The following is a 19,304-nucleotide window of genomic DNA, read 5'->3' on the forward strand; positions in this document are numbered from 1 at the left end:
CTACCATTTGATCCAGCCATTCTACTCCAAGATATCTACTCAGCAGAAATAAAATAACATACAGCCATAAAAAGTCTTATATATAAATGTTCAGTTTTATCTGTAATAGTCAAAAACTAGAACTAACCCATATGTCCATCAACAGGTGATGTATAAATAATAAATTATGAGATAGCCATTTAACTGTGAATACCATTCAGCAATTAAAAGGAATAAATTTCTGATATATGCAACAATATAACTGAACCTAAAAATAATCATGATACATGAAAGAAGCGGCAGCACCACCCTCACTAAACAGAGTACACATATTATAATTTTGTTTATTTAAAATTCCTGAACATGCAAACAAATCCATAGTAATAGAAAGTATAGCCATGACTGCCAGGGCCAGAGAGGGGGAACAAGGGAGAAATTACCAAGGGGCACAAAATAGCTCCTGGGGGATGATGGAGATGTTCATTATCTTGATTGTGTTGACAATCTCACAGGTTTAGCTATATATATCCAAGAAGGATATATATATGAAGGAAAAGAAAGGATTTCAAAGACTTCCATCTTCCCCTGTCAACAAGAGACAGGGTAAATGCTGACATGCATAGTACACCACTGCTACACACTACAAATAAGTCCCAATTGAGAAAGCCACCACCTGAAGTAAATGTATAACAAAAGTATCCATCCAGAACCTAGAACTCCATCAAAGTACCAACAAATAAAGTCAAAGGTTCTTATCCAACATAAGCTACAGACAAACCCATAAAAGTGAGGAGGGAAAAAAAAAAGTCCTACCTAAATAAAAGTAAATTCAAAAATAATTAGTGACATCTGCCCTAGATAAGAAAAAAATCAATGAAAGAACAAAAGAAGTATTAAAAATCAGAGTGAAAGGACACCCCCAAAGAAGTACATGAGCTCTTTAGTAATAGATCCCAACCAAAACAAAAAAGAAAAAAACCGAAATGACAGATAAAAATTTCCAAATATGGATTGTAAGGAAGCTCAACGAGATCCAAGCAAAAACAGAAATCAAAAAAACTAGAAAAAGAATTCAGAAAATGAATGAAAAATTTACTGAAGTGATGATATACTTTTTAAAAAGCCAACAGAACTAATGGAACTAATTCATTTAGGAAAATGTAAAACACAGTGGAAGAGTTTAGGAATAGACAACACCAAGAAATAAAGAATTTCAGAGCCTGAAGAAAACTCTTCCAACTTAACCAACTCAGTCAAAAATAAAGAACACAGAATCAAGAGTTAAAAAAAAAGTCTGTAAGAAATATAAGATTATATTAAAAAAACAATTATAAAAACCATGGGCATCATTGAAGGTGAAGAAGAAAAAGAAAATAGCCTAAGAAAACTCCCTGAGGAAATAATTGTGGAAAACTCGCCTGGTCTTGCTAGAGATTTAGGCATCTCCGTGTAAGAACCTCAATAAATACCTGGGAGATTCACTGCAAAAAGGGCATCACCAAGGCAGACAGTCATCAGATTGGGCAAAATGAACAGAAAGGAGGAACTTCTAGGAGCCATGAGGCAAAAACATCAACTAACATGAAAAGAAAACCCATCAGACTAACAGTAGACTTCTAAAGAGATATCTTACAAACCAGAAAGAAACGTGGTCCTATCTTTACTCTCCTTAAATGAAATTCTACTAGCCAAGAATTCTGCATGCTGCATACAGAATATATTCTTTCCCAGACAAGCAAACACTAAGGGAATTTATTTATTTTTTTTTTTTTTTGCAGTTTTTGGCTGGGGCTGGGTTTGAACCCACCACCTCTGGCATATAGGGCTGGTGCCCTATTCCTTTGAGCCACAGGCGCTGCCCACTAAGGGAATTTTTTTACTACTACACAAAAGCGCATTATACATGCAATAGCATAACAGATACCAACCAATGTAAAAAACATGCAAACTTTATAGCTCTCGGCTCTTTAAAACAAAAGCACAAGAGGAAAAACAAAACAATAAGGCACCATCCAACAGCATCCCACATATCAATAGTAAGACTCAGTGTGAACAGTCTAAATGCCCACTTGAAAGACTAACTAAATGGATGAAAACCACAACCCAAATATTTGATATCACCAAGTAACACATCTAAACCACAAGGAGTGACACAAATTCAAGGTAATGGGATGGAAAAAAATATTTCATGCAAATAAGAAACCAAAACAAAGCATATATATCCAATTGTATCATATAAAATTGATGTTAAATGAGCAATGCTTAAAAAAAAAAAGAAAGAACAAATATTGTCATTGTATCATGATAAAGGGAGCAATGCAAAAAGAAAACATAACAATCCTAAATATATATGCATCAAACACAGAAGCTCCTAGTTTAGTAAGCAAAATCTTCTAAATCTAAGCAAAGAAAAAGTAGCTTCTTAATAGTCAATAACATCAACACCTCACTGACAGAACTAAATAAATCACAAGCAGAAAATGAATAAAGAAAACGCTGGACTTAAATAGGACTCTAGGTCAAACGGACCTAACAGATATTTCCAGAACAGTCTACAAAAAAAAACCAAAAAACTACTGAATATACATTTTTCTCATCAGCACACATAACATTTTCTAAGGCTGATTACAGCTTAGGTCACAAAGTAAGACTCACAAAATTCAAAACAATCAAAATCAGCTGATGTTTCTTCTCAGACCACAGCAGAATAAAAACTAGAAATCAATTTCAAGAGAAACACTGAAATCTACACAAAGTCATGGAAACTGAAGGATGTGTTGCTGAAAAATCCTTGGGTCAATGATCAAACTAAGATGGAAATCAAAAGATTCCTTGAACCCATGCCTGGGAGGTGGGGATGGGGGTAAGGTTTCAAAATCTATGGGATACAGGAAAAGGAGCCATAAGGGAAAACTTCATGGCCTTAAATGCCTACGTCAAAAAGGCAGAAAGATTACAAATTAACAACCTAATATCACTTCCAAAAGAACTAGAAAAAGAACTAACAGCCAATGCAAAGCCAGCAAAAGAAAAGAAATAACAAAGCTCAGAATAGAACTAAACAAAATGATAATTAAAAGAAAAAACCACAGGTGATCAAACAAAAAGTTGGCTATTTGAAAAGATAAATAAAATCAATAGACCACTAACCAGATTTATCAGAAACAGAAGAGAAAGGGATCCCAACCAAAACAAAAAATGAAATGAAAATGGAGAGATTACAACAATATCACAGATGTATTATCTGTGGGCCAAGCATGGTGGCTCATACCTGTAATCTTAGTACTCTCAGAAGCCACGGCTAGCTTGAACTCACGAGTTTGAGACCAGCCTGAACCAGAGTAAAATCCTCTCTCTACTAAAAATAGAAAAACTAGTTTGGCCTCATGTCAGGTGACTGTAGTCCCAGCTACTTGGGGAGACTGACACAAAAGTATTGCTTGAGCCCAAGAGTTTGAGGTTGTTATGACCTATAAAGTCACAGCATTCTCCCCAGGGTAACAGAATGAGATGTGGTCTCAAAAAAAAGAAAAAAAGAAATCACATTTCACAGATCTACAAGATGGATCTGTGAAAGTCTTTAAAAGTTTTCATACATATTGAAAATATGCATAACAACTACTATCTTGGAACCTGTTCACCACGAGTGGGAGAGAAGATTTCACATGTATGTAGAATGCGGTGACCAACCTAGAGAATATTTTGTAAATATTTTGTAAAATTTTGTAATAAACATTTTATAAACAAAAGTGCCTTTATCATTAGTACTTCTCATTTTCCTTATGTATGGCAACTTCAGGGATACCCTATAGAAAAAATAATCTTAAGATTTTTGGAACCAAAAAAAAAGCCTAAATACCCAAACCGATCTTAAGAAAAAAAAAATCTGAAGGCAACATTATTACCTGACTTTAAAGACTTTAAATTGTACTACAAGGCAATAGTTACAAAAACAGCATAGTACTGGTGTAAAAGTAGAGATATATATCAGTGAAACAGAACAGAGGGCCCAGCAGTAAAACCACCTTCAACAAACAGACAACATGCCCTGGGGAAAAGAAGCCCTATTCAATAAATGGTGCTGGCAAAATTGGATAGCTATAAGCAGAAGAATCAAAAAAATCCCTATCTTTCAACATATACAAAAATTAATTGAAGATGGATTAAAATTTTAAATGTAAGGCATGGAACCATAAAAATTTCTAGAAGACAATATAAGAAAAAATCTTCTAGACACTGGCTTAGGCAATGGCTTATGACTAAGACCCCAAAGGCAAATGTAACAACAACTAAAATAAATAAATGGAACTTCATTTTAAAAGTTTCTGCATAGCAATGGAAGCAAGCAACAGAGTGACCAACCTACATAATGAGAAAATATTCACAAACTATACATCCAGCAAAGGCTTACTATCTAGAATCTACAAAGAACTCAAACAAATCAATAAGAAAAAGATAAAAGACCCTAACAAAAAGAGAGCAAAAGGCACAAACAGAAGACAAATGGCCTTGTTTGTAAAGAAGATAAATGGTCAAAAAACAAATGAAAAAAAGTTTTAAAATCACTAATTATCAGAGATATACAAATTAAAACTATAATCGGATACCTTATCAGAAAGGCCATTATTAAAAAGTCAGAAAACGAAAGATGCTGGTATGGATGCAGAGAAGAAGGAATATTTATACACTGCTGGTCGGACTGCAAATTAGTACAAGCTCAATGGAAAATAATATGGAGATTCCTCAAAGAAACAAATATATACCTACCATTTGATCCAGCATTCCACTACTGGGTATCCACCCAAAGGAAAAGAAGTCTTTTTATCAAAAGGATACCTGGACACAAGGGTTTATTACACCACAATTCACCATTGCAAAGATGCAGAATCAACCTAAATGCCTATTAATTTATAAGTGGATAAAGAAAACGTGGGATACACGTGCCATGGAGTATTATTCAATAATAAAAAGGAATGAAATAATGTTTGAAGCAACTTAGACAGAAATGGAGACCATTAGCCTAAGCAAAGTATCTCAAGAACAGAAAACCAAACAGTGTATGTTCTCACTAATGAGTAGGAGTTAATGATGGGTATACATGGGCACAAAGTGACATAAAGGACGTGAGAAACAAGAAGAGGGCTCGGCGCCTATAGCTCCACCGGCTAAGGCGCCAGCCACATACACCTAAGGTGGTGGGTTTGAATCCCCAGCCTGGACCCGCCAAAACAACAACGACGGCTGCAACCAAAAAATAGCCGGGCGTTGTGGCGAGTGCCTGTAGTCCCAGCTACTTGGGAGGCTGAAGCAGGAGACTCATTTGAGCCCAGGAGTTGGAGGTTGCTGTGAGCTGTAATGCCACGGCACTCTGCCCAGGGGGACAGCTTGAGGCTCTGTCTCAAAGAAAAAAGAGAAACAAGAAGAGGAGAGAATGGAAGGGGGGTATATGGAATAAAAACTTACCTATTCAATACAATGAACATTATTCTGGTGACAGGCACATCTAAAGCCCTGTCTTAAGCATTATACAAAGTATCTATTTAACAAAAACATTTGCACTCCTTTAATTAGTAATGTGAAATAATAAATAAATAAACAAATAAAAATAAGTTTTAGTTCTATTGATTTCAGCATGGTTTTACTTATATCCCATGTGGCATATTATACTGATACTTTTGAAATGTTGCATTTCTCCTAGAAACATTTTATTTTAGATTTGGAACCTGGTTACAATATGCATATGGTAAGTAGGAGTTCATGGCCATTCATGAAAGATAAATTATAAAATCCTGTACAGATAAAAGGGAGAAATAGTATACAAATTAAAAATAAGGAATATACTCTCAGTGTTAGCTAAGACTCATTCATAACCACATTATTACATTACTTGCCTAAACATATTACAATAATATAGGAATTGTGCTAAATAGGAATCAGCTCATTAAATCTTCACCATCTCATAATGGATGTGCTAATGAATTTCACAGACAAGGAAATTGGGGCATAATAGGTTAACTAACTTACTTCATATCACAGGGCCAGCAAGTAACAGAGCTAATGTACAAATCCAGGTCTGCCCGCCACCAGAGCTACTCTAAACCACTATACCACACTAATTCTGTAAACTGGTTTTACTATTATGATACAAACGTTTTGTGTTTATTTTGTTACATTTCATCAGATGCTCTAAGACTGTGTATAGTCTTTGCATAAGTGAATATATTGAGATACCCACTAAATTATATTTGGTAAATAATTATATGTGCAAGTAAGTTCCCAATATATCTTCAAATATTCTAAAGGGTAAAAAGACTAGAATTGTTCTGAGTCACATTTATTTAACCGTAAAATTTAAGCAAATAGTTCACGTGGACAAGATCTTCTTTATAAAACAGTCAAAGGTAATTAACACAGAAAAATATTAAAAAATTAGAGTCATTATGGTGCAACCCCTAATGAAATCACAGATATAACACAATGTCATGAATGACTGCTAAGTCATTAAGTGAAAAGTAGACGGGGACATTTCTAATGAGTAGATCACTGCAAATCAATGATGTAGTAAAACAAAGCACACAGCACTAATCTAATCTGATCAAGTCACCAGCTCCATCAGTCTACAGAAAACGTGAGGAATATATGGTATTGGAAGTGATCCTAGGACACAGTCATCCTAATCCAGGATATGGGACAATCTAAAAGACATAACACCAAGGTCCTTCAACACATAAAACAGAACCAAAAAGCAAAGAGACTTTTACTGATTTTAAAAGCTTGTGAAGCATATCTGTCAAATAGAATGTATAAACTTTATTTAAACTCTGATTTGAACAAGCCAACAGTAAAAAAGGCATTTCTTGGATCATCAGAAAATACCAGATGATATTAAGAAATTATTATTAATATTGCTGGGCATAGAAATGGTATGTGGTAACACTAAAAGAAAAATGTTCTATATCTGATAGGAACAATCTAAAGAATTTACAGATCAAATGTAATGGCTGATATCTGCTTTAAATCCTCCAGGAAAAAGTAAGGACAGAGAAAAGAAAGATGCTATAAAAATGACAAAATTTTGATTCTCATTGAAATTGGATGATAGGTACATCAGAATTCATTATACTATCCTCTCTACTTTTATGTACACTTGGAAATTTCCTTCATAAAATGAGGAATTACGTTTGTATCTTGTTTGGTTTCTGACTCAAACAAATTGTAAATGGGAAATTTTAAGACAAACAAAACTGAACACAGACTAGATTTTGATTATATTTAGAAATTATAATAATTGTATTGGACATGATTAGTATTGTGGGGATTTTTAAGTCCTTATTAGTAGAGTTATATACATACTAAAGTATTTAGGAGAGAACTGACTATTTCTGAGATTTCTGAAAAGTACCCCAGGAAAAACAAAAGTGTAAAGGAGAAACAAATGAAACAAAAATGGTAGCATTATTATAATTACTTCGATAAAGTTAGTTTAATATAATATAGTATGAGTTCTATTATATGTGTGTTTGAAAAATCCCACAACCAAAATGATTTTTTTATAGGGCCTCTAAAATGGCTTAAGAAAAGTAAATATAACCACATAACTGGAAACTATTTTCATTTTTTGAGGTTGAAAAGCTATGAACAAATGAAAACATGCACACACATGTATCTCAGGATGAAGGAAAAGAAAAATGACATAATTTTGACAAGAGAGAAATAAATTTAAGATATGTTCAGGTAATTGTGAAAATGAGGGAAGTAGTCATTAAAAGATTATAAATTGGGTGGGGAATATAGTAGGCACTCAATAAATGTTTCTGAATGAAAATCATCTTTTATCCTCTTATAGTATCCAGAAATGTTCATCTAAATTCCTATAAACACTGTATTCAATGAATTTTAAATTATTTAATTTTGATATGTTTTTCAAGTGTAAACTTTATACTAAAGAAAATCTTTATCATGATAAAAATCACTATTTAGGAACTAAGAAAGAACTCTAGGTAAAATTTTAATTCAACTTCTTCATTCTACAACATATCAAGATAATTAGACCCACAGTAAAAAAGAATATATTTCTATTTATAGTCAAAATGTTTACTTACTTCATAAGACCTGAATTCTTCTTACTAAATGGTCCGATGATTTTAAACATTAGTTCCACAACTCCATTCTTCCCTAAAGATACTGAATTCACAGCTGGGAAGGGGAGAAAAAGATGCAAAAGGATTTTAAGACTTCAATAGTTAAAAATGTATATGCTTAGATACAAAGCCAACAGCATATTATGTACAAAGAGTTTAATAAATGTGACCTCAAGTCACTCTTAAAAGTCCACCTTAGCTAACCGCTTGAAGTGAAGATTTCTTTTGCTTTGTTTTTATGGGTAGTGTAGGGAAATTCTGAAACAAGTTATATGTAAAAAAAATGCTATTATTAAAAAAATATTTCAGTTGCTTCATTAGTTTCTTAAGTAAATTTAGTGAACTTTACTAAATATCAGGTTGTGAGGATTCAGAAACAAGAATAGTCTCTGTTCTCAGAGAACACAAAGAAGGACAGAAACAACCAATAATTACTAAATTACTTTCTATATAAATTAAAAGTTGTAGACTACTTGAGTCATACTATCAAGAAGCTTCTAATTCAAAACGAAACAACCATTTCTGGAGAAAATGACACCTAGGCTTAGTCTTTAAAAATTAGTACAAGTGGCTCGGCGCCTATAGCTCAACCGGCTAAGGCGCCAGCCACGTACACCTAAGGTGGCGGGTTCGAATCCCCAGCCCGGACCCGCCAAACAACAATGACGGCTGCAACCAAAAAATAGCCGGGCGTTGTGGCGGGCGCCTGTGGTCCCAGCTACTTGGGAGGCGGAGGCAGGAGACTCGCTTGAGCCCAGGAGTTGGAGGTTGCTGTGAGCTGTAATGCCACGGCACTCTGCCCAGGGGGACAGCTTGAGGCTCTGTCAAAAAAAAAAAAAAAAAAAAAATTAGTACAAGTTAGCTAGGATAGGAGCTGGAGTAAAGGGGTAGATATGGTTCTGGAATAGTTCCCCCGGGTGTTAAAACACGTAAGTGTTAGACAGAGACATGCAAATAGAAAGATGAGGTGGGAAAAGGAGGTGAGAAACAAATTATGAAGGGCTCCAGAAGCTATTAATTCTTCCGGCTATGGGGAATTACATAGAAGAAACAATAAATCAGATCTGCATTTTTTTTTCCTTTCTGGAGACCAAGTCTCACTCTCTCGCCCCAGGCAGAATGCCATAGTGTCATCATAGCTCACAGCAACCTCAAACTCCTAGGTTCAAGCAATCCTCTTGCCTCAGCCTCCCGAGTAACTATGACTACAGGCCATGCCCTGCTAGTTTTTTCTATTTTTAGTCGCAATGGGGCTCTCATTCTTGCTCAGGCTGGTCTCGCACTCTCGAGCTCAAGCAAACCACCTGCCTCAGCTTCCCAGAGTGCTAGGATTACAAGCCTGAGCCCCCACACTAGCCTGGATTTGCATTTTAAATAAACAAGTCAAAACTCATAATACTCTGGCGAAGATGGTGCTGAAAGATGCATTAAGGAGGCTGTGGTCTAGGTAAGAGGTAAAGAGGACCTTAATTAAAGCAACTAAAGTACAAGGAAAAAAGGGAACCGTTTTAGTATTTCACATGGAAAAGGTAAACAATTATCTAACCAGAAAACTATGTCTAGCATTTTCAATTCTGAACAAGTATTTTAAAAAGTTATAGAATGCTGGGTACAGCAGCTTACACCAGTAATCTCAGCACTCTGGGAGGTCAAGGAGGGTAGATCACTTGAGCCCAGGAATTTGAGACCAGCCTAGACAATATGGCAAGACCTTATCTCTACGAAAATCTAAAAAATCAACTGCACCTGTAGTCCTAGCTACTTGGAAGGGTGAGGCAGGAAGATCACATAAGTGGAAGAGTTTGAGACTACAGTGAGGCTGCACTCCAGCCTGGGCAGCAAGGCAAGATCCTATATCTTTAAAAAAAAAAAAAAAAAAATTATAAGGCCAAATGTGGTAACACACGGCTGAGGTAGAAGGATGGCTTGAGGTCAGGAGTTCAAGGCTGTAGTGAATTAGGTATGATCAAGCCAGTGAACAGTCACAGCACTGCAGCCTGGGCAACATAGTGATATTCCATCTCTAAAAAATATATTTTCAGCAAAAATTTTAAAAATGATATATAAGACATCTTCTAGACTTTTGGAGCTAATTTAATAAAATGTCATCAAAAATGTGGCCCCTGATCTCTTGTAGGATAATCTTAATTTCCTCTGTGTCTGTTTATTACTCCATTATCTCTTCTCATTTTATGTCTGCTATCTTCCTTTTTCCTTGATTTGGCAAAAAATCAAGCAGGTAAACCACTAATGTAGTTTTTGTTTTTTAAATCAACTCTTTTTCTATTATCTAATATATATCTTTTCACTGTTTCCTTTGCTATTTCTCTACATTCCTTCTGTTTATTCCTTTGTTTTTAACTTCTTTGGTTAAATCTCTAATTCATTCATTTGCTATGTGCTTTTTAATTATGAAAGTGTTGATTATTTAAGTGTTCTGAGCTACTTTTCTCTGAATATACCATTAGCCATACCATCCAGGCATAGTTATACACATGCATACACACACAGTTTATCATTATTTTGCTGTGACACTCAGCAATAACATGCATTTTGCACTTCAATTTTAGGTTCTTTCATTAACGATTTCAATTTCACAGTCAGAATCTCATGGGGTAAGACCTAATGTTGGTAAGCACAAGTTGGTATTTTGGGAAACACTGTATCTGAGTCTATCTCCCTAGCGCGCTCACGCTCTCGCGCGCTCTCGCTCCCTCCCTCTCTCTCTCGCTCTCTCTCTCGCTCTCTCTCTCGCTCTCTCTCGCTCTCTCTCCTCCCTCTTCTCTCCAGCTTCCTCCAAGGCTCCTGTACTATTTATTCTCTGTTCTACTACTTTCCTATGGACTGCTAAAGATAATTAGATACAGGTAACTATACTACTGTACTTTTCAGCTTTCCTCTCATCTATGAAAATCGAAAGAAATGTAGTGAGTTTTTTTAGCTGCCAATACTATCATATTCTTTCACATCCTTTCCACGGGCTGCCTACTCATACGCCTCACTCCGATCATTTACAAATTGGGGGAATTTGTGAGAATTCTCAAGATTGTGTCAACTTACATTTTTATTCCACTTCACTTTTGTTGTGGTTAGAGTTAGGAGTTATAATAATCCATATTAAATCTTGTCTTTCCCACAAATAATAGAGGTTTACAGGATAAAGAAACTTTAAAATTTTCATTTTATGTAACTTTACACAATTGAGTTAACTAAAAGCCACTCAAATACTCACAGTTAGTAGAATATACTCGCAAAAGCTGAAGACAGGGTAGAACCAACCGATGGTTCTGCAAATTCTGTTTGACCAAATTCAGGGTTATATTCAGAGTACCATTAATTCTTGCTTTCACTCCAAATTTCTTATCTGTATAAGAAAAAAATAAAAACAATTTTTCCACATGTAACTCTGAAAGAAATGAAGATATCATAAAGCAATATTTTAAATTTTATAATATGAACTAATATTATCAAATATAACACTGACCTGAAATAATTTTAATCATTTTGTATAATTTTTAAAATGCCCCTTGTACCTTTGAAACATGGCATGAAAGAATGTACTAAGGGTAAAGGCAGAGAGAGAAGGCAGGAGGATGGGAGTTGGAGTATCCCAACACTTACACTGTAATAAACGTAACCAATTCACTAGACATACAAGTCTGTCTAGTTCAACACCTTTCCCCAAAACACCACTATTTAGGAGAAACAGTAAAGAATCTAAATGTCAGTGGAGAACAGCTACTCATAGCTGTGATCTCAGCAGTATGGAGGCTGAGGAGGGAGGATCACTTGAGGCCAAGTGTTAGAGACCACTCTAAAGAAAACAGAGAGAGATCCTTACTCTATAAAACATAAAAGAATTAGACAGCTATGGTGGCCCACACCTGTAATTCTAACTAATCAGGAGACTTTGGACCAGAAGTTTGAGGTTGCAGTGTGCTATGATGAGGGGTCACTGTACTGTAACTGGTCAACAGAGCAAGACCTTGTCTCAAAAAGAAAAAAATAAATAAAAAGACAGGAGAGAGACACGACAGCCTGACCAGAAAAACTAGCTATCAGACCCATTCAGAAAGAAGGAAGAGCACAAAAAATGAAAAACAAACCCATCATAGATTGGGTATAATTATGAGGGAAAAGTGCCAAGAGATTACACAGGAAGAAGTTGCCAAGCACCACAAGGAAGAGCAAGATATCAGCTTCAGGGACCAATGAAAAAGGTAGACGAGGCAGTTTGTGTCTCCCTCCTTCAAATCTCTGGCAGTCAGCAGGTTCCTGACATGCTGGGGAGCCTTTTTACCTTCACAAGCACAAGCGCAGCTGCCACCAGTGAACAGGGAGCTTCCTGAGGACAAGGCAGAAGGCTGCCAGCACCCTAAGGTTGCTTCCCGTCACCACAAACCCAAACTGAGACAGCAGGCACCATACAGCTTCTCCACCCGCCATGCTCCTTTGTCCCACATAGCAGGCTTTAGCCCCTGCTTTTCATCTCATTCGTTTCCACACAAACATTTCCCAACTCCAGCACAGTCTGGGAACCACAGGGACTGGTGAGTACCTGGGGATTTTTGTGACTCCGGAGCCTGGACATTGCAGGCAGGCTGCCTTTGGGAGAGAGGAACAGAGACAACCAGAGTGGTAGCTTTCCTCCATTCAGACTCTCTTCCTCCCAATCCACTCCACCTCCCATGGCTGCAAAGAGAGACGCTTGGACTGGGGCACAAGGAGCTGCAGCTTCCCCTCTGCTGGGGCTTCCACAGAGAGAAGGAGCTAAAAACCTTTCCTCTGAATGACTGGAAGAGGACCAAGAGGTCTATGAGGTCCTTCCTGATCAGCCCTCCCCGGTGCTGCCTGCCTGACTCCCAGAGTGATGGATCTGCCATCAGAGCAGGGCACATCTCAAAGGAAAGAGACATCAAACCTCTCATCAAACTTTGAGCACCCCAAAGGCAACCTGGGATCAGTCAGTTCCTCCTGGCAGAGTCAAGGTTTAATCTTCAGAGACCCAGGGACAGGCTCAGAGGCAAGACCATGAAGCCCCAGGACCCAATCATGTTTCTCAGGGGCACAGAGGGAAGATTTGTGAACATAACTCAGAAGGTGAGGGAGTCCACATGGGTAGAACTGAAAATAAAGCACATTGCGTGTCCCAATCACAAAACACTATTGGAGCACCCCTCCCCTCTCAAGAAAGCCATGCTCTTAGCCCACAGTGGGATCCTGGACAGGGAAGCTCCAGGCCCACAAAGCCATTGCCATTGTAAGGGAGCTCAGCCAGTATAAGTTCCTGACTCTGACAAATGCCCAAAGAGCACAGGATGGGGATAAAGAACAAAACCCACTGCTGACAGGAAGATCTAGATTCACAAACAGACATTTTGGGTAGGTGGGGACACCTCAACCCCCACCTGGCAGCTTTCCTCAGAAGCCCAGCTATAGGCGGCACCTTTAGCTCAAAGGAGTAGGGTGCCAGCCCCATATACCAGAGGTGGTGGGTTCAAATCTGGCCCCAGCCAAAAACTGGAAAAAAAAAAAAAAAGGAAGCCTAGCTGCAAACCATTCATGCCTGCTGAAATAGCTACCTTACCAGCTTTTGTGGAGCCTAACAGCAAGGTCACTCAACTAATTCCCCAGGCATACTCCCCACCTGCCTCTGCTCTGGCATAGCCATTTACAGCATTTACTAACTCATCCATACAGGTATAGTTTGTGGTTGATTCTTATTCACAAGCATCACCTACTTTCTCAGAAATTAAACTGGCATACCAATATAGTTCACATGGTTAAGACCACAAGGCTAGGGAAAGAGAAAGGATCTCAAAGACCTCCATCCTCCCTCATCAAAGGCAGGGAATCTCCCCACATACTTTGCTCACCACTGCTACAGCTTACAAACAATTAGCAACTGAGAAAACCACAACACTAAGAATAAAACCAAGGCATCCATCCAGAACCTAGATCCCCACTAAAGTTCCCACAAGCAAAGCCAAAGGTTCTTACCCAACATATACTACAGACACCCCCTTATAAGTGATCGCAGAGGGAAAAAGCCCCATCTAAATAAAATAAAAACCAAAACTGACAAGTAATGACAGCCTAGATGAGAAGGAACCAGTGAAAGAACTTTGGAAAAAAATTAAAAATCAGAGCAAAAGGATACACCCAAAAGGAAACAACAGCTCTCCAGCAATGAATACCAGCCAAAAATGAAAATACTAGATGAAACAAAATGAAACAATAGATAAGAATTCCAAATATAGATTATAAGGAAGCTTAATGAAATCCAGGAGAAAATGGAAAACGAACTCAAAGAAACCAAAAACAAAAACAATTCAGATACTAAATGAAACATTCACAAAAGAGATAAACATATTAAGGAAGAAACCAAATAGAAATTGTGGAAATGAAAAATTCACTTAATGAAATATAAAACCCAGTGGAAAAGTTTAAGAATAGACCAGACCAAGTAGAAGAAAAAAAATCTCAGAGCTTGAAGACAACTCTGTTGCATTAACTCAATGAAAAATAAAGAACAAAGACTTAAGAAGAATGAACAAAGCCTGTAAGAACTATAGTACTATGTAAAATGGATAAATATAAGAGTCATAGGCATTCCTGAAATGAAAGAAGAAAATACACAAGGGCTAGAAAACCTATTAAAGGGAATAATTAAGGAAAAGATACCTGGTCTTGCTAGAGAGTTAGACATCCAGGTAAAATAGGGTCAACAAAAACCTGGGAGATTCATTGCAAAGAGAAAATTGCCAAAACACATAGTCATCAAACTGGCCAAAGTCATCAAGAAGGAGGAACTCCTACATCTATGAGATAAAAACATCAAGTATCATACATAGGACTATTCATCAGGCTAACTACAGACTTCCCAGAATGCAGACCGTACAAGCCAGAAGGGAATGGGGCCCCATCTAAAGTCTCCTTAAACTGTACTGCCAGCCTAGAATTTTTTATCCTGCAAAACTAAGTTTCATATACGAAGAAGAAATAACTTTTCCAGACATGCAAACACTGAGGGAATTTGTCAAGTTCAGACCTATCCTGCAGGAAATACTTAGAACCAAATTATACATGGATCAGCACAAGAAATACCCACAACAGTGAAAAACCACCCAAAAGCTAAAGCAACATGAGATTGAAGCAGTAACAAACAATCTTCCAACAAGAAAAAGCCCCAGACCAGATGTATTCATAGCCTGATTTTACCACACCTATAAAAAAGAGCTGGTACCCATACTGCAGAAGTTATAAGATCAAGAATGTGGGAATCCTCCTCAACTTATTTTACAAAGCAAGTACACCTCAATACAAAATTCAGGAAAGGACACAACAAAAAAGAAAGCTAAACATCAATATCCTTTATAGATTTAAATGCAAAAGTTCTCAATAAAATGCTAGCAAACCAAATTTAAAAGCATATTAAAAAAATCAAGTGGGCTTCATCCCCAGGTTCAACATACATATATCAACATATATGGTTCAACATACATATATCAATGAATGTGATTTACCACAGAAACAGAAGCAAAAACAAATACCATATGATCATTTCAATAGACACAGGAAAAGCATTCATCATGCATCTGGTACTCATTGATGACAAAATCCTTCAACATATCAGGCATAAAAGGATTATATCTCAAGTTCATAAAAGCCACATATGAGAAGCCCACAGCCAACATCATACGAATGGGATAAAGTTGAAAGCATTCTCTCTAAAAACTGGAATAAGATAAGGGTTCTATTCAACATAGCACTCAAAGTCTTAACCAGAGCAAACAGGCAATGGGAAAAAATAAAGAGTTTCAGGTCTATACAAATCAAGTAGAATGATTTTGAAGTATTTTTTTCTTTCTCTATTGTCTATAAGATTTGGCATGATCTGTTTTTTGAAATTATCTTTTATTTATAAGTATTAGTTGTCTATTTCTTGAGACTTAAAAAAAAAAAAAAGAAGTTAACAGATGACTCCATACTGAATCTCAGAGTCAAAGTATTCTATAATAGATATACTCTTATCTGACAATGTGAATGTTACTTTCTTGGCATTATTTTATTATTGCTTAAATATTTTGATGCAGCAATCGTCTGATTACTTTTCTGAATGTATTTATGTTCGTTCATTCTTTACAAGGTTTTTGTTTCTAGTCCTTATCTTAAACATTGTTGTTGTTATTAAGCCTTTTTAATTTTGTGAAAGCAAAAAATGAAACCTAATAAACACATGTATGTGTAAAAAATAAATTAATTAATTAATTAAAATAAATAAATAAAGAGTATCCAAATCAGGAAGAAGAGGTTAAACTACCACTTTTTGCAGACAATACAATCTTATATTTAGGAAACTCCAAGGACTCTACCAAGAGATTCTAGAAATTGATAAATTCAACAGCATCTCAGGTTACAAAATCAATGAACACAAATAAGTAGCATTTCTATGCACCAATAACAGTTAGGCTAAGAGCAAATCAAAAACTCAATACCATTAGCAAATAGCTTCAAAGAAAATAAAATACCTGGGACTATATTTAAGCAAGGAGATGAAAGATCTCTACAAAAAGAACTACAAAACACTGAGGAAAGAAATCACAGATGACACAAATGGAAAAACATCATGCTCATGGATCAGTAAAAATCAACATGTTTTAAATATCTATATTGCCCAAAGTGATTTACTTCATCCAATCCCCATCCAATAGCAACATCATATCACATAGATCTAAAAGATAAAAAAACCTATGCTTTGTTTGAAACCAGAAAGTGGCAAAAGCAATCTTGAGCTAAAAGAACACATCTAAAGCCATCAAATTATCACACAGCTAACCATTCTACAAAGCTATGATAACCGAAACAGCATGATACTGCCACAAAAAAAGAGACATAGACCAATGAAATAAAAGAGAGAACCCAGATACAAAACCATCCATATACAGCCAACTGATCATAACGAGGCAAACAACAATATACACTAGGGAAAAGAAGCCCCATTCAATAAATGATGCTGGGAAAACATACACAGGCAGAAGAATGAAAACAGGATCCACATCTCTCACTACTTACAAAAATTAATTCAAGATGGATGAAATACTTAAGTGTAAGGCATGAAACCACAAGAACTCTAGAAGAAAAAATTTAAAAACTCTTCTAGATACTGGTCTAAGCAAAGAATTTATGAAAAATCCCAGTGGCAATCACAGCACAACAAAACTAAGTAAATGGCCCTTGATTATATTAAAAAGCTTCTGCACAGCTAAGGAAATAATCAACAAAGACACAACCAAGAGAATGGGAGAAAATATTTGCAAGCTATACATCCAATAAAGGGTATATAACCAGGATATACAAAGAACTCAAGCCAGTCAACAAAAGACAAAAACAAACAAACCAAAAAAAAAAAAAAAACCCATGAACCCAAGTTTCTCAAGGGAAGATAAACAAATAGTCCACGAACATTTGAAAAATGCTCAGCATAACTGATCATTAGGGAAATGCAAATCAAAACTATGACATATCACCTTATCCCAGTTAGAACTGCTCTTATTAACACGTCAAAAAATAATAGATGCTATCATGGATGCAGAGAAAAAAGAATGCTTTACAATGCTGGTGGGACTGCAAATTAGTATAACTTCTATGGAAAACAGTATGGAAATTCTCCTAATAACTAAAAGTAGACCTACCATTTGATCCAGCAATTCCTCTACTGGATACTTGCCAAAAGAAAAGAAGTTATTTTATCAAAAAGATACCTGCATGCAAATGTTTATTGTAGTACAATTCACAATTACAAAGATTTAGAATGGACCCAAGTGCCCATCAATTTCATGAGTGGAGTAACAAAATGTCCTACATGTATACTATGGAATATTAGAGCAGACATGAAGGATGAATGAAGGCCTTTTGAAACAACTTAGATGGAACTGCAGACCATTATCCTAAGAGAAGTATCTAAAGAATGGAAAACTGTACTCATGCACTCACTATTAAACTGGAACTAACTGATGAGCACACATGTGCACAGGGGGAAGTAAAACTCATTAGGAAGGGGCAAAAACCTACCTAACAGGTACAACAACACTATGTGGGTGATGGGCACACTTATATCCTCACTTGAGCATAACAAAATTGATACATGTTAAGCAAAAACATTTGTACACCTGTAATATGCTGCAATTTTTTAAAAATGTCATTGTACCCCCTAAATACATAGTATATACTGTTATTACTTGTCAATTAAAGGATTAGGAAAAAAAGTATAAAGGGATACATCTATGACCTTTATATAAAAAACTAAGTCACAAAGATCATAAATCAGAAAAAATAAAGATGACTATATAAAAATGAAAAATCTAAATGTCCATTATCAACATTACTTTCTTAATATACAAACCATATTCTTTTCTGACTTACACAAAAATATAATGAAAAAATGGGTAGCTTATATAGAAAATTAGCAAACATTAACAAATGAATTTATAAAGGGATATAAAATTCTTTTTTTATTAATTGATAGCTGTATACATTAATGCAAACATGTGTTACAGTGTAGTGTTTTCATATACATTTTGAAATACTTTTTTTTTTTTTTTTGAGATGGAGCCTCAAGCTATCCCCCTGGGTAGAGTGCCATGGCATCATGCTCACAGTAACCTCCAACTCCTGGGCTCAAGCGAGTCTCCTGCCTCAGCCTCCCAAGCAGCTGGGACCACAGGCGCCCGCCACAACACCGGGCCATTTTTTGGTTGCAGCCATCATTGTTGTTTGGTGGGCCCGGGCTGGGGATTCGAACCCGCCACCTTAGGTGTATGTGGCTAGCGCCTTAGCCGCTTGAGCCACAGGCGTCGAGCCCATTTTGAAATACTTTCATCAAGCTAGTTCACATAAATTTCATGTCATTTGCATAGTCATTGTGTCAAAACATTTATATTCTAGTTCTAGAAAAGTTCACTTACATAGGAAAGCACTGATTTTTATTCTCACAAGGAGATTAAAGCAGAAAGAAAACTTAAATAAGAGGAACTTAAGAATGTCAAGATTCAAGCAAAAAATGTAATAAGCAGGGCCAGCAAACAGAATTTTAGTCAAAAGAATGAAATATTCCTGAGGAAAAATTTCTCTCATCTCACAAGGGAAAAAAAAAAATAGATGAAAATCACTCAAGAAACAACC

General features: G+C 36.2%; 1 protein-coding gene across 1 annotated transcript in view; it reads right to left on the reverse strand.

Moving 5' to 3' along the window:
• AGTPBP1 (ATP/GTP binding protein 1) overlaps window positions 1–19,304 on the reverse strand; it is a 185,611-nt gene that overhangs the window by 114,615 nt on the left and 51,692 nt on the right. The window contains exons 7-8 of the mRNA XM_012812988.2: window positions 11,353–11,484; window positions 8,082–8,175 (exon numbers count right to left, since the gene is read on the reverse strand). Coding sequence (XP_012668442.1) covers window positions 8,082–8,175; window positions 11,353–11,484 — 226 coding nt within the window. The remainder of the gene's footprint in view (window positions 1–8,081; window positions 8,176–11,352; window positions 11,485–19,304) is intronic.

This window comes from Otolemur garnettii, unplaced genomic scaffold, assembly GCF_000181295.1.
Source record: "Otolemur garnettii isolate 467f Iridium unplaced genomic scaffold, OtoGar3 scaffold00006, whole genome shotgun sequence".
In the NCBI taxonomy this organism is placed as follows: domain Eukaryota; kingdom Metazoa; phylum Chordata; class Mammalia; order Primates; family Galagidae; genus Otolemur; species Otolemur garnettii.